Source organism: Amblyomma maculatum, chromosome 2 (assembly GCF_055883805.1).
Source record: "Amblyomma maculatum isolate TAMU_Amacu chromosome 2, ASM5588380v1, whole genome shotgun sequence".
Lineage (NCBI taxonomy): Eukaryota > Metazoa > Arthropoda > Arachnida > Ixodida > Ixodidae > Amblyomma > Amblyomma maculatum.
In genome coordinates this window covers 86,968,145-86,984,596 of record NC_139345.1, presented here as the reverse complement: position 1 = coordinate 86,984,596, position 16,452 = coordinate 86,968,145, and the positions used below count along the sequence as shown (strand labels likewise).

The 16,452-nt window shown below is 42.0% G+C and overlaps 1 protein-coding gene across 2 annotated transcripts in view; it reads left to right on the top strand.

Moving 5' to 3' along the window:
* The first annotated feature begins 159 nt into the window (after positions 1-159).
* The window catches only part of PolA1 (DNA polymerase alpha catalytic subunit), a 95,627-nt gene continuing 79,334 nt past the window's right edge, over positions 160-16,452 (top strand). The window contains exons 1-10 of one of the 2 annotated variants that reach the window (XM_084594690.1): positions 160-263; positions 322-431; positions 538-634; positions 834-914; positions 1,016-1,128; positions 3,757-3,893; positions 4,322-4,560; positions 9,565-9,712; positions 10,759-10,910; positions 14,634-14,746. In XM_084594690.1, the coding sequence (XP_084450816.1) occupies positions 248-263; positions 322-431; positions 538-634; positions 834-914; positions 1,016-1,128; positions 3,757-3,893; positions 4,322-4,560; positions 9,565-9,712; positions 10,759-10,910; positions 14,634-14,746 (1,206 nt within the window). In that variant the 5' untranslated portion in view covers positions 160-247. Of the gene's footprint in view, positions 264-321; positions 432-537; positions 635-833; positions 915-1,015; positions 1,129-3,756; positions 3,894-4,321; positions 4,561-9,552; positions 9,713-10,758; positions 10,911-14,633; positions 14,747-16,452 lie in introns of both variants that reach the window. The other variant, XM_084594691.1, reaches the window with a different exon arrangement.

The window sequence follows — 16,452 nt, the reverse complement described above, 5'->3', positions numbered from 1 at the left end:
AAAGTAGCAACTTTTTAATTTAAAAATAACAATATTTATGTTTTAAAGATTATATTTATTTAAATATAAATTTGTCAATGTTACAAAATGTTTTTAAAAGCTTGGAAGTACTTGAAGTTGATGCGTTTTATCATGCAGCTTACTGACGTTAGACGAGTATTGGGTTCCTGTTTGCATTATTTCGCGCCAAATTTTACGCTTTCTCGCCGGCGGACTTCGGTTCATTAGCGCGAGTTCTGCGGGAGTCATGGATGATGACTCGGGTGAGTAACTAATTCTCGCACGTTATTTACACAAAATACAAGTTGTGTCTTGTTTCAGACTCACTTGTCAAAAGCAGAGCTAAACGGAATAGACCCGATAAAGCCGGTAGGTTTGCTGCTCTCGAGAGGCTCAAGCAAGTCAAGCAAGGAACTCGGAGCAAATACGAGGTAGGATCTTCAGTGTATCTAATCAGAATGTTAGATGTTCAGTTTTCAGCTGTATTCAATGGGGCATTTTTCTACCTGTGACTTTTTTTGCTACTTCCTGTTGCAGCTAAAAGAGGAGACTTCGGTATATGAAGAAGTGGACGAGAATGAGTACTCCCGTCTCGTACAGGAGCGTCAAGAGAAGGACTGGATCGTTGACGACGGTACCTTGTTCTCCTCAGTGCGCTATGTGTTGCGGAAACCTCCGACTCGTTCACGTTCGCACTGTAATGGTGTACATATTGCAATCACATAGCTTAATTGAATTTATGCATTAAGATGTGGATTCATTGTGCGTACATAAGAAAGCAGATCAGCTGTTGGCTGCGAACCGGTATCAGTTGATCACGATTTCTTTTACAGATGGGACTGGTTATGTGGAAGATGGAAGAGAAATATTTGACGATGACATCGGAGAAGAGGAATACGAGGCGCCTAAGAAAGGTAATGCTGCATACAAACCTCTCTACGTTTTATGCTAGCTGTTGCATTAGAATCATGAAAGAATACTGCTTTTTTTTTTTTTTTTTTTTTTTATCGTCAAGCGAAAAATGCCACCAAGAACCTATACAGACCCCCCAATGCAAAGAAGCCTGGAGAAAAACCTGGCACTATTGCAGCCATGTTCAGTGCACAGCAGCCGAAAAAAAAATCTGAGGTATTTTGTTTCTCTTTTCCTTTCAGTTGAAAATCAGATGTCTTGTTGTGGTGTTTACTATGTTGCTGGTCCGACATAACATTGTCTAAACTCCAGGAAGAAAATGACTTGTCTAATGTGAACAAAATCTTATTCTCACAATCCTTTAACCTTTCAGACAGAGCAGCATACAGCTGATTATAGATAGAATTTGGCATTAAGAGCAAATTTTAAACTTATGCACTTTGATCCGAATTGAACTCAGTCTGCATCAAAGTTTTCAAGTGCAATTGAAGTGCCCAGTGCTATAAGCACACTTTCAATGCTCATTGAGGATTGGCCCTCATTGTGTTGGTTGTGCTGCTGTGGAAATTGCAGTTTCATCACACCTCATTTCGTCTGTTGACATACTTTTGTCAGACATTAGTAACATTAGCTGACAAACTTTTCAATGGCATCTTTCTGTTTATCGGTTCAGTTCAGTTCAGTTGTGTCCGACTCTTCGTGACCCTATGGACCATGTCACGCCACGCTTTCCGGTCTCTCACTATCTTCCTAACATCACATAACTTCATCTGCAGTGCCTCGAGGATGCCATCTAACCATCGCGTTCGCTGCCTACCCCTTCTCCGGCGACCCTCAACCTTTCCCAACATCAAATCTTTCTCAAGCGACTCCTCTCTTCTCATCAGATGACCAAAGTAGCTGAGCTTTAACTTTAGAATTTGACCCTCCAATGAGCATTCAGGGTTTATGGTCGACAATATCGACTGATTTGATCTTCTGGCAGTCCAAGGAACTCTCAAGATTCTCCGCCAGCACCACAATTCAAACGCGTCAATTCTTCGGCGGTCAGCCTTCTTCACCGTCCAACTCTCGCATCCATACATCACAACTGGAAAGACCATAGCACAAGTTATACGAATCTTTGTTGGCAGACTAATGTCTCTGCTCTATACTAGGCTGTCAAGGCTAACCATGGCTCTCTTTCCCAGAAGCAGGCGTCTCCTAATTTCATCGCTTTACAATGGCATCTTTGTGTTTACTGGTAGGAGAGTTCAATGAGCATTGACTTATTAAGGATTGAAAGTGCCAATTTGGCAGGGGTATTAATTGTGCAATTTATGTTTCAGTCATTCTCTGCAGCATCTGAGATGTTAATGTTGCATCAGGAAAGTCTACTGTAGTTTGTGAAAGTGTCTTTATTACCAATTAATATCCTAATGTAGACAAGGTGCTTAATCGTTGTAGAATTTAAAGCAGGGAAAAAAAAAATATATACAAGCATGACAAGGATGTACAGAGACCACATGACTTGTGTCTGTGCTCATATGCATGCACACAAGGGGCAGAGGGCAGTGTGTCTCACTAATCAAAGGAACGGCTCATCTTTTGTGCCTTTTGTTTTGTGGTACACAGGAGACATGAACAGGTGCTACCAAGAACTTTGGCCCTCCTTTATGGAACTACATCTATTTCATCTTTGGTTTTTAGTCTGATGTGGTTTCATTGTCGTCCTCATTAATATTTCTTGCAGTGCTTTAAATTTAATGATTTCTTATTGCCACTTTTTTAATATAAGCTATGAAAGCCTCACACGATTTCTGTACATCGTGAATGCCTGATCAGTACATTAGGTGCTGAGGGACAGGTAGGCGTAATCCTGCAACTGCATTTTCCATCAGCTGCACCCATTGGCTTATGGTGAATTTTGTGTGCTTGTTCTGTAGCTGGCATAAACAAAAAACAAAACATTTCATGTCCAATTCCCATCCACCTCTGTTGATCTCAGCATTTTCTCGCAAAACCTGACCGGGCACTCCACTTGAACACGATAGCACTAGAGTGCACACCGGCTGACAGCCTATGATTGACAATAAAATTTTCTTATTGGTCGATACAGTGATGATGTTATAGGTGGCGACATTATATTTAACCGCTATCATTAGCAGCCTCCTTAGAAAGAAAACGCTCTTCCAGAAGAAAAACATAGTCAAGGGGAAATAAAATTGCAGCCCTTTCAGTTGCAAGCTGGGCACACTACCTCTACACCTCTAACAAATCTAGAGTGTTCATCTAATGCAATTACTTTGAGGCCTTATGCAACTATCTCATAACTTAGAGCAGACAGCGCCTGCACATTACATTGCCGCAACACTTAGCTGAAGTTAAGGCCACTAGTTAGCACTACTGTATACTGACTTCCACTGCTGCACTCTACTAAGTAGCACTTCTGCTTAGCCCTACTAATTAATAAGGCATTACTAACCAAAAGTGCATAATTTTCATATAGCAGTGCTGTTGTATCAACTGTTCAAGATGCTTTAGCATCCCACACTTTTTTTCAGCATATGTAAATGCTGCTATAATTTGGACAAAAAAAAATTTCATGCATATGGTGTAGGTTATCATGTCTTCATTTATTTGATTGAGAAGAAGCTGGAAACAATTAATGTCAGTAAACAAAAGTTTCCTTGGATATTTCTTTTCTGTTAGTGTGGGATACTTGCTGGATTCAGTTCATGACCAGAAGTGTCGTTTTTCAATCGATGAAGTGTGTTGCTTGCAAAACTGCTTGCTGTGTCACAAAGGGTAATCATTTCCTGCAGTGTTACGTCATCATAAGTTTTCGCTGCACATCATTTTCAGAAAGACGTCACTGTGAACGATGATGAGCTCGTGAACAGCATTTTCAACTCTGTAACAAGCACAAGTCGAGCAGAATCTTCGCTTGCAGCTCATTCCTTCAGGCCGAAAGACAGAGTTGCTGAAGTTTCATCTTCAAGGTAGAGGTTTGCTGTTCTTACTCGGGTGCTCTTGGAGTAACAAGAGCTTGAGGTTGTCTTGGTGATGTGGCTTCCCTTTACTGCTCACTGGATACATTTCTCTTTCTACCATGTCCTTTTCTGCTGCCATTTTTTTTTTTCTGAAGCTCATCAAAATTCTCAATGTGTTTTGAAATGAAAGAGGAAGGCAGTAGATTTGTTTCTTATGGAATGCACTTATGGTCGGCTCGAAATGCTGCGGACTTAAATGTTTGGTATGGCCGGATGGTAAAAATAACCATTCTTAGTGTTTGTTGATTAAAACTTAATACCTGATACCTAATATAATAGTACCTTCACCTTTTAATGCCAAATCAGGGTAATAAATGAGTTGCCTATTCATGCTTTTGGTTACTGTGGCCTTGACCATTTTACTTAAAACTGACCAGGTCACCATTGAATCCATTCGTCAAGAAGAGCTTTAAGAGTCAACCCATGAGAGAAGTCATGAAGCCTCGTGTCATTGATTACGATCGTCTGGACAGCCCCCGTTACACTGAACTGAAGCCACGACCACAGATCAAAGAGGAGCCTGTGGACATAGATGAGTTCTGTACTGAAGACATCATGAATGACAGCCCAGACATCGACGGTGCTTCCCCCGCTGATGCAGCAGTCAAGCATGAAGGTAAATAAGACACCTAGATTGGGCCATTTTCTGTAAAATCAGTCTCGGATGTATATAGGAACTCCAAGGAGATAGCATGATAGTTTTCAAAGCCACAGCAGATGGCATTTTGGGAGAAGCCAACGCCAATCATAAATGGACTAATTTTATTGCCGGTACACTATAAACTTTATATAATATCCTAATTAAGATTAGGGTGCAGTTGATTTCTGTGTTGCTTTCAGCAGCAAAAGAGGCCAACCAGAAGCTGCTACAAGCCTTGGGCTAGCATGGCTGGCATAACTGCACAGGGTTGGGACAGCTGTGCCAATTGTGCTATTCTGACACAGATACAGTTTCCTGCACCTTGCTGCGCCAAAAGCATTAAATTGACCAAAATTGCGCCGGCTTGCACCAAAAACGACAGGCAAGCACGACATGACTTTTAAGGCGAAAGCCTTTGATGGCTCATTGCTGTCGTCAGCGAAAGTCACGCTTTTGTGGCGGCTATGATTAAAAGAAATTAATAAACCTTGTTTTCCATCGGGGAATCGAACCTCCATCCTTTGGATCCCCAGCCCAGCGCATTACCATTGCACCATGCCCCGGATCGTGACACGCTCTTCACAATTCCCCTTGTCTACAGTGAGAATGATAGCGGGATTCCGCGAGTGACAGATACTGCGCCTTTCCTTTCTTGTAGACGAATTATAGAACGGCGGTGAATTTTGACGTGTTCAATGAAATGCTTGTTGTGCTCGACAAGGAATGCGCGATGTACCGTCATGACAGGTTATGACGTCACAAGGCGATACATGCATATACAAAGCTGACCCCACCGGGCGTCCGATCCCTCTTTGCTCGAAGCATCATTCACCGCCACATTTGTAACAAATGCGTAGCACAATGCGGCTCTCAGGCTTCCGACTTTCACCACTTTAGCCGTCAAAGTGTCTTGTAATTTCTTTTTCACCCACATGTCGCCACTTTCAGATGTGTCAGAGCATTCAAAAGGCTTTGCGATAGCTCTTGATATTCCATTTGCACCGCACTTAATGTACTTACTCGATCAGTGTGAATATTTGGAAATGACGAGATATTTTGCATCTGAGCTCATGCATATTCCAAATGGCGTCGCACCAGTTGGCTGGCTCATCTTTGGTAAAATTGTCGTGTGCGGTAAACCTAGCTAGGAAAGAAAGCAATGCTTTAACGGCATGAAGAGGCGTTGCGGCAGCACCAGTAATTGAGATGTGATGCAGCACGGCACATTGTAATGTGGCCAGAGTGCTATTAACGAGGGTCAGTGCTGCGATCATTTTCACTCACTGTACCATGCTTCAGAGACGCGGCATCCGCGGAACACATCTTAAGAACATTGCACAACAGACAAGGCACATACGCATGCACTGCTGCGGTTGCTTCATGGCGACTGCTTTAATGCTACACAAGTTTTGTAAAATATTGTTAGTTTGACCCATGTTGATTCATATTAGGAGTATGACCCAACACGTGTAAATGTGGCATCAGACCTTAACATCGCGCCCTCCCGCGGCTGCTACCAGTCTTGCCATTTCGAACGCTGCTTGACACGTCACTAGTATTTCATTTTACTTGAAAGTGGTCTCACACGTTCTAATACTTACGCACATTCCTCTGGCTTACATCACAGTGCTTCTTCCGGTACACTGAAGCTGTCACTGGTCAAGCGCCGTTCACAGTCCATGTAGTGAAATATCCTCAAAACGCGACAGGACCATTTATAATCGGGTATCATTTCTACATCACATTGCGATGAGATTAGGAGAGGCTTTTACGATTTTAATAAATTTGACCACATGCTGTCAAGTTCCTCTAATATGCTGATATTGCTGCTGCAAAATTATTACATTTCTGCTTCATAGCTGCTGCAAATTGCCTATTTTCTTGCTCGAAAAGCTCATCCATAACCTGTTTTGGTTCTCCTACCCCTGATTGCCTGACAAATGGTGCTCAGGATACCTGATGACAGCAGTATTACATCAAAAATAAGCACACTACACTGAAAGCCATCCTTAGGAGCATACCATGTTCACCTCATTGCACAGTTTTACAGTGCTTGTACTGCCAGCAGCTGCCTAAGGATGTGCAGTCAGCGTGGTTTTGCACACGAAAAGTGATTGCGAGAAGGCCGTTCGGAGAACTGTCGTTTGCAAGGGCACATTTTAATTACATGGAATGTTCCGCTGAGTGGGAGTTTGACAAACGCAAATGGCACTGGGGTACTTTTACATGGGAATTTCAAGGGGAAATTCTAGTTCGGTATAAGCAGTACTTCGTATATCGTAAGGTATCTTCATTTTGACTTTCAGGGAACAAAGAAGAATGTTTCAATTATCTGGTTTGAACTCTCAAGTGGCCCTAAATAAAAAGTGCTGAAAACTCCTCTTGATAAGCAGTGATAAGCACATGGATACAAGAGGGAGAAATATGTGTAGTCACTAGAACAGCAAGATCCTTTCCCCCCCAAAAAAACTAAAAGATGAAACATCATCTGAAACAGTGCAACGAAACAAAGTGGATGGCATGAATTTTTATGCTTCAGCAATGGGAGACATTCGATTGTTGTTGCGCTTGCCGTAGCAAGCACAGCCGACGTAGGTGGGCAACACTGCTCCATGTAATTCAGGTTTGAGGAGGTCTATATGGATCTGGAGGACAGAGAACTGGGCGAGTTTGTTTGGGTGCAAATTAGACAGCGTGATTAACACTTACAGGCAATGTAGAACAGCCCCATGTTATCTCACTTCTACCCTGCCTGTCCGTATCAATTATGCTGTTAAACCATACCTAATTTCTGTATGGATGATTGCTGGTTTGGCGGATCATGTATCTCGACATGACTGCTGCACTGCCCTTTATCCTAGAAATGCAGTTATACCATTGATAGGCGATGTCTTGCATAACATACAAAATCCGCAACACAGGGACACAGCATAAAATTGTAGTAGGTTCCAAGTCATGTCGGAATTAAAGGAAACAAAAAAGCAGATATGTGTGCTGCACAAGCACAGCACCGAGAAATAAAGTATGCATTCTCTACAAGGACATTCTGAAGCTAGCACACTAAAGGCGAGAGAAAAATGACTGTTGGAATGGAACACTGAAGCAAAAAATAAGCAATACCTCATAAAATCACAATAGGAGAATGGAAGTAATGCTCTCACTAAGAATATTTCGTTGAAGTCATTTTACGTCGCTTGCGCATCGGACACACACGCCTTACACGCAGCTTTGTTCTAGCAAAACAGGAAAAGTGCATGCGGATTGTGTGAAGAGATGACAGTAATACATATTTTGTACTCATGCATGAAACTTGACAAATTGAGAAAAAAAAAAAACACTTCCCACACCACTTCGATGGACACATTCCTTTTCATCCCCGCCTGCTCATAGGACAAGATTCACTGGTCAGTAGGTACGTCATATGTTCTGTCATTCGTAAAGGAAGCAAACTTTTTAAACCTCTTATAGTAATTTAAAACTATTTCGATAGATGTCTCCTACACGTAACACACTAAACCTTGCGTTTGACTCACGATGGGCTTAGTAGCCTATATACACTTAAACCCAAATAAATTCTACCTATGTCTGAAATGAGTGTCTGATACCGTACACTTAAATACATGAGCGTCTGCTGGAACCTGGTTTGAATTAACGGGAGTTGAAATGATTAAATTTCGCTGGATGTCTGGGCCTGTGTAGCCAGGATTGGCAGTTCAACCCGCCGCAGTTTGGTGAAATTGCATGCTGGCCATGTTATGTTGATTGCCTGCATTTATTTTTCCAACTCAAGCTAGACAGATGTGAAAAGAAGAAACAAAACTTTGACAGCTTTTTCACTGTTCATTCTAGATTTACTATGAATCTCAATGAGATGAGTGCAGATGACGCAAAGTTTAGCATTATACGAATTCATAAAATTGTCTGGTTGAAGTGCATTGTACACAACACACAAAAATTCAGGTGTTCCGATGCCGTAGACACAGCAACTGCAAAGCATCAGTGTAAAGTATTGGTAAGGTAATTTTATTAGCTGTGAACAGATTTGCATAAGTATATTTTTCGTGATTTTTTTTTTTAATATTTTTCACGACCCCATTCATGTTGAGATTTTACTGTATTGTTTCAATCACCACATCAGAACCTGCTTCTCTGCTTAAGAGAGCGTGCTGATTGTCACGGTGCATTTGCTTTTTTGAGATATTGTAAGATTGACCACCAGAGGCTTTTTCGAAATATATGCCATTCTGCATCTACCTAGCTGTAGGCAGTTCTTTATAAATACACTGTGGTATAAGATTGTTCAATCACCGATTTGTTTGCACAGGCTCACAGTAATTTGTACGATAAAATTTAAAAAAAGACGAAAAGAAAACTATGCACAGATTTTAAACATTGAACTAAATTTCCTTTGTTGCTTTTCATTTCTTTCAAGTTGCAATTTACCACATTATTGGATGCTGGAAGGCGAGAGAGAGAGAAAAACTATGATGAAAAAATTAGTTGTGGTTTAGACGATAAAATGTGAACAGCTACTGTTCACAAGGACGCGGGCTCGAATCCCGGCCTCGGCGGCAGCTTTTCGATGGAGGCGAAAAGCAAGGCGCCCGTGTGCTGTGCGATGTCAGTGCACGTTAAAGAACCCCAGGTGGGCCAAATTTCCGGAGTCCTCCACTACAGCGTCTCTCATAGCCTCAGTTGCTTTGGGACGTTAAACCCCACAAACCAACCAACCAACCAACCAGTTAAAATTGTATCGTTTTCTTGTGCAGTTCCTGGCTCAGTGTGTTTTCATTTTTGTCTTGTTTCGGCTGTTAAATGTGTCCGTTACTCTGCACCGTACATAATACAATGGTTTAGACACAAAGAAAACATACTCTGAACCTACTAAGAACCAAGGCAATTTGTTTACCAACTGTTTGTGAATTGTGTGCTAAGCTGTTGCTGGCATTTTATTGTCTTTTCTTCCAGGGTATCCAACAGATGAAGACTTGTTATGCCTTGCTGATGAGGATGATGACGACTTCCGGGCAGAGTTTGAAAGTGAAGCGACAAAGACAGGGTCCAAAATTGGCACCAAAGAAGAATCAAAAGCTAGCCTCAAGCATGACGTTAAGAAAGAAGAAAACAGGTGACTATTTATTTTTAATTTTTGCTGCAACTCATAGCTTGCATTATTTTAGTAGTGATTTTACAAAAAGGAAAGGTTGACTAATTTGTGCCCTCATCAATGGAAGCAACAGTTTTGTATTGCTTCTGTCTTCACTTTGAGAGTCCTTTAGAAGCTGCAAACTTGCTGGTCCACTAGGTAATCCTGAGTGCGTCAATTGCAAAAAGAAAAAAAAAATCGAAAAGAAAACTATGCACAGATTTTAAACATTGAACTAAATTTCCTTTGTTGCTTTTCATTTCTTTCAAGTTGCAATTTACCACATTATTGGATGCTGGAAGGAGAGAGAGAGAGAAAAACTATGATGAAAAAATTAGTTGTGGTTTAGCTCTGGCTAACCCTAGTTGAATTGTGAAAGCAACGGTGGAAGCTTCTTTTGCCTGCTACATATTCCCCTATCACTCCCTATCAGTGCAAGGTGCTACATTATTGGGGACACTTAAGCTCATTCTTTAAGGGTATGACTCGAGAGCGTAAGTTACCAGCCTACATATAAAGTCACGCTTCAACCAAGCCATATGTACGGGCCTGCGTGTCGTAGGGGTAACAAGAATTCAAATGGTTCTGGCAGGCTGATTCTGATATCACCCTTCCATGTGAAAAGAACGACCCGAGTTGGCAACTCCTGCCCGTAGTGTTGAGGTAACATGAATTCAAACGTCATGGCAGGCTGATATTTTTATGAAGAGACTGTAGCTACGCCTCTTCACGGCTTCGCTGCGGTCACCTGAGGTCTCGCTTTGGTTGTCAGAGTATTGCAACAAATTCAGAGAATTTCAAACAATTGACGAACTTAGAGGTCAGTTAACCACATGACTCTTCTACATTTTTAAGCAGCATTTTCAAATGGGGTAATCTGTGTGCTAATATATAATCAGCAGTTTAGAATATCCCGGTTGAGTAATCCGGGCTCAACTGTATCAGTAGAAAGAGAGGAAGCTTTGTATAAATAGCATGCGGCCATAACCAAAAATGCCAAATGCAAGTTCTGCCTGCCTTATTTCCAGCTTCCCGCAGTGGAATGGTGTGCATGTGGAGGAAGCTGTGCCAACTGCTGAGGTTTCCTTGGATGACCTACCAACTATGCAAAATGAAGATGGTGAAACTGTGATCAACTTCTTCTGGCTGGATGCCTTCGAGGACTACTTCAAAAACCCTGGTATGCCAATGAATGCCTTCAAAATTTTGGGACGTGCACTTGGTGTTATTGTTGCGATATGCTGGTATCCAGGCTGTAATAGTTTACGGATTACAGGTTTGAAAATTGACTGTGCATTTGCATTCGATCTGTGCTGTCAGTTACTTTTACCGTCTTTGTAATGTAAAATTTTAAAAACCCTAGTTATTCCATGTTTATATTTCATAAAAGGATAATGGACCTTCAGTTTTTTTTTTTCTTGTCTTTTCGCATCTTATTCACAAAAGCGAATAAGTAAAAAAGAAAAGAAAAATTTGTTTAATGCAATACCATTATGAAAAAGCCATGAAGGTGAGAACTGTGCAGGGTTGAGAATGTTTGTGTGCAGCCTCCAGCTGCCATGGCTGCAATGCATATCTGCAAACCTGAAGACATTAAAATAGTTAAAACTCTCAGGCAGTGAGGGAGTGGTTGTTAGCATACTATGTGTTTCAAAGTTAGAAGTGATCTATATTTGCAAGACCACCGCAAGAATAAATTTGGGCCCAGCTGAGCTTTGCTTACAAACCTCCAGCAAGACAGTTAAATTTCACTCGTGGTTGTGAAAACGTGAATAAGGTGGTAGCTGTGGCTAACTTAGCAAAAGGCTTCTTTGAGTACGGATACTAGAAGCATGTTTCACTCTCGTGTCATTTCACCATCTGGAAACCCTTGCATTCTTGCCAAATGATGTGGTCCTTGATGTCAGTATTGGAATCGTGCAAAAGTTTACATTACAAGTACACAGAGTGCATAAACCAAACTTTCCCCTTTTCTTTGGCAGCGTGGAACACACTAATTTCGAACTGCATGGTTTTAAGAAATGGAAGCTCTCCGTCGAAGCTTCAGGCATGCTATCGCACTGTGAATCTTTAAACACTAGAATTGCACTGCATTAGACACAGCAGTTAGATACGAGAAAAAGGAAGCCAGGCCAGCACAAAATGCTGAATGACGAATTACAATCTTTTTATGTAATTAGGACTGTTTCTTTAAAATTTGAGGCAAGATTCGGAACGTTGTTAGATGAGTTGAAATTTGTACATTTTACAAAAAATCTGAAAGACGGCAGGTGTGCAAGAGGCAGGTGCAGGGCGAGGAAAATCACCCTCTCTACTTGCGGAAAGAGCGAAGAGGTCACACAAGAATTACTCGGCAAAAATGAGAAAGACCAAAAATATCTTGCAGGAATTAATAAAATAAGTGATTACGAATTAAATTGGAAGTGTGATAGATTTGCAAAAGGAAAAGTGCTATTCTGTTTTGCCTGCATTAGTCCAATTGATTTTATCTTAATCATTTTTGCTGAGACAAGTGACAACAGCTAATTTATGCTTTACTGCTCTTGTCTAAATGCATGACTACACTGACAAGAATAAAATGCTTGACGAGGAAAAATTTTAGAAATGAATAAGATTAGGGTATGCAAGCAGACTTCTCTTCCCTTGCTTCTTTTTAATAAGTAGAGTAGCGCCTCAAATGATACGGTGCCACGCGATACAAATTTGAGGATGATGTGAATTCAGAAATGCCCCTGGCCAGTGTGCATTGTATACAGGAAGCAGAACATTAAAGCTGCGACCACATCCTTGACCATACCCTTGTTACGCAGGTTTTTTGGACACCTTTGAATCGAATGTCATTTAACTCGAATGCTGAACTTGCGCTCCTACATGAACTTTTTCGAAGGCATTTGGCTGAAATGTCAGTCAAGTCAAATGAGTTACGTGAAGGCATGCAAGATTTTGGAATGCCTTTTTAAACGCAAACGCATTAGCAGGTCGCCATCGCTTCAGCCGCGCTGCGCAACTGCTTTGGCTCTGTGGCTGTTGATTTCAATATCTGCTGCTCACTTTCTTGTGATGCTTGCATAGTGAATAGCTCGTGTACTTGCTAAATGAGTGCTTGAAGATGATATTACACAGCTTGGCACTTACCGCGTGAGTGCAAAAATTTCACATTAATACGCCGATGATGACGAAGGCACTCCAGTTGGCTTGTTTACATAGCTGCATATAACAGACAACCAGTGCTCGTTTACGTGGCATAAAGCACAAGTTTTGCTGTGCTGTTATAAAATAATATCTTCTTTTTCGTACTGTTCTTACTATATTACTTGTTTACTCAATGCAACAGCTCTGTACGAAGCACTGTGCAATGGCCCACCTAAGAATTAAAACTCTTTGCAGTTGGGTTGGTGACATTACATACTTCCAACGCTTCTTGCTCATTGTTCCTGCTTTTCTTAACGTGACCGATACTAGATATATAAGTTAGTGCAGCCAGATGTATGTGCAGCAACTATTCACAAAGTGGTGGCTAGAACTGCTGCTGCCCACCTAGCTAAAGCAGATTGCTCGGCAGTCTGGGTGGCATCAATGCTTTCCATTCATTGTGCACTCATCCTGTGATGTAAGCGATAGTCAATTTCAGAACACTATTGCCAAAACTATGCTCAGTGGCCATTTGCATTCACTAAAACTTGGTTCAGATCGATCTGTCCATTGCTGAAACCGCGAGCCCTGCATACTCACTAGGCTACTCACGAGGGAGGAGGTTACTGTCAACTAAAATGCAGTCGTTGAACAAGTGTTCATCACTGGTACATGTTCAAGTGTGCAAATGGGGAGTGTAGCGGCTCGGTTTGCTCAATTTTGATACGAATAATTTAGATAAAAGCGTAGATATTGTCACGGTGTCGTCTCATCAACGTGAAATTTTTGTGAAGCCACCTATCTGCCGAAGACATGAAGGATGGCCGCGCCAGTGTCGTTGGACTGAAAAATGTGTCGTGCTACATTAATATGGGGCTGTTGGACTCGCTGGTATTGTTGTCGATCAAGTGTGACCGGGGTTGTGACTATTATCGCGTCGTTGTACATTGTGCACAATAAAAACAAGCTAATGTACAGAAGCGAAACTCGATGCAGCAGCATCATTGCAATACTGTGAGTGATTACTGAAGCTTTCGAATGCATTTGCAAACTGTCGTGTTGCACTGCGGGAGTGTATCGAGCCCAAATGCCATTCGACTCGTATCTCACTCGAAGATGCCTGTGTAGTATGTGTAAGCGTTGCCCTATGTTGCAAAGAACAGCCATTCACTCAGTAAGTTCTGTGAGCAGTGGGCTGTGGGGTGCACATCATCGAAGCATAGTCACCAGTTGTAGCTTAGTGCAATTCATCAGCAAGCAAGTAGTGGTATGCATCCTTGAATTAGTCCTCTCTGCTGAAAACAGGTCTGCAGAAAGGTGTTTTCCACACATGTGCGTGGTGATTTCGTGGGCTCTGGACATGAATGTTTTTTACAGCTCAGTTAGACTTATATTATTAATATTGTGCATACTGTATTTTTCTAGAGCTGCTTGGATCACAACTGCTCCTTGTAGTCCCTCTTCAGTCTGGATAGGCGCTGGCATAGCGACTTTACCGCTAAAGAACTATATTAGGGTATTGGATCATTGCCGCAGTTTTCATTTCCTTTTCTTCGCTCTTTTCTCTACATTACTTTTTTTTTTTTTTTTTGACAGTGAGAGTGGTCGATGTTATGTTGATTATGGCAAGAGGAATTGTAAAGCCGGTATCGAAGGCAATTGAATAACAGACTTTTCACATGCATGTTTTTGTAAAGAGATTTTTGCATTCCATTTCCTGTTGCACACTAACACCCTTTCTTTTCTTTTTTTCTTTTTTTCTTTTTTTCAGGCACTGTTCACGTGTTTGGAAAAATAAAGATTGCAAATTCTGAAACTCATGTTAGTTGCTGTGTAACGGTTCGCAACATTCCCAGACGATTGTTCTTGCTGCCCAAAGAATCTGTGAGTATCCCTTCTCTCATGCATTGGACTGGGTCTTATATTGATTGTTGTAATGGCACACAATTTAATTCTTCTGTGTGTCAAGGAATGCTGGAAGGCTTTCGACTCTAGTGAGATGATATGATTGAGAACACTGCTCTCAAATACTAAAGGCAATCACCCTAGTATCGAAGAGGAGCATAGCTTTCTGTAGCGATGCAGCCAAGGGCACAGCTTTCCTCACAGTGTTCAACTACTATACACAGTGTTACTATTACAGTGTTCAGGAACATCTAGCTTCAGTTTCGGTTTCAGTTCTACCTTGGTGTTGAATTAATGGATTCAGATAACCGAATATTCGTAAATATAGTAAAATCTCATTAGTTCAACCCCTATTAAGTCTGCAATTCGAACAATTCAAACAAGTTGTGCAGTCCCGACCAATGGCTCTGTAAATTTGTGGCGTCGGGCGCTTGCTAATACGGACGGAGAATCACATTGAGGCGCAACTTGCAAAGCCAGCAATAGTCTAAACAGACCTCCCTGAACATGAACTACTTGGTTCCCACGCACCTTAGGTGTATAACAGGTGCAACAATGATCAGAAATCCCCGATAGCAGAAATATACTTCAGCAGCATAGTTTCAGTTTCGATTCTCGCAAATTCATACCGTTGCCATTGGGCGCGCGCATTTTCCAGACGCTCCGTTTAGGAGTGTGCTTCACTGGTCTTCACCACTGCTACTGCATCGCATTGACAGTTCTTGCCGGCGTTCCCAACATTCTCATTAGTGCGCGCAAAGTGAAATATGAAATCGCGAAATGTTGTCGCTGTCGCTTAGTTTTCATCTCAAATGTATAGACGTCCATATTGCAAGCAGTAATTATAGTAGCTGGCCGATTTTTTGGACTGCAATATCTGTACTTGTGCGATATCTCGGACTCCGTTCAGGAACCGTCACGGGCCCCATAGCCACATGTACATTTCACGACGGATATTTCGGACTTTATGGTGTCCAAAAGATTGATTTTTTGGTCCAAATTTGGCACCAGTAATACTGTGGCGATCGTTTTTTGGCCAAAGTCTCGGTTTTTCGGCATAACACAGACTCGAGTGGGCATCGTCACAAACAGCCGGCTTTGCACAGCCATGAAAGCTAAGCGAAACAGTCATTCAGATGGACTAGCTTGGCACTGTTCATGGTTGCCATTTGAGGCAATAGCAGTAAGCAGTGCGGCCTTGTCATTGCGGTAGCCTACAAAGATTGCGCAATAGAAGTGAAAATGGAACCTGAGCACCGTCTGTCGCAGCCACCCATCCGGGGGAAAGCTGGGGCGGGGAGGGGTGTAGGAATTTACGGAGGCTCTCGTTCCGTTCGCTTTTTTCCCATCCGTGAGTTCCGTCTCGAGGTATTCACATGGAAACAAAATTTTATTGCTTCGCACGGCACATGCATTTGTTTGCGTCATGTGCATGACCTGCAGCTGCATCACAGTATGTCGTGAAGTGGCATGGACATGATGACAACAGCAAGATTGGCCAAGCTATTCTAATTGGCGGGTTATAATGGTTACAAGTTATCACGATCTGCTTCTGTGGGGTACCACTGCACGTGCAGTGGCTGCCTTGAGCGAATTGCATGCTTTCCAGCGGGCCTTCCGCGTCGGCACCAATTGGCGCGCGTGCAGTGGCAGCTGCGTCTGCCGTATCGTATTGCACATGCACA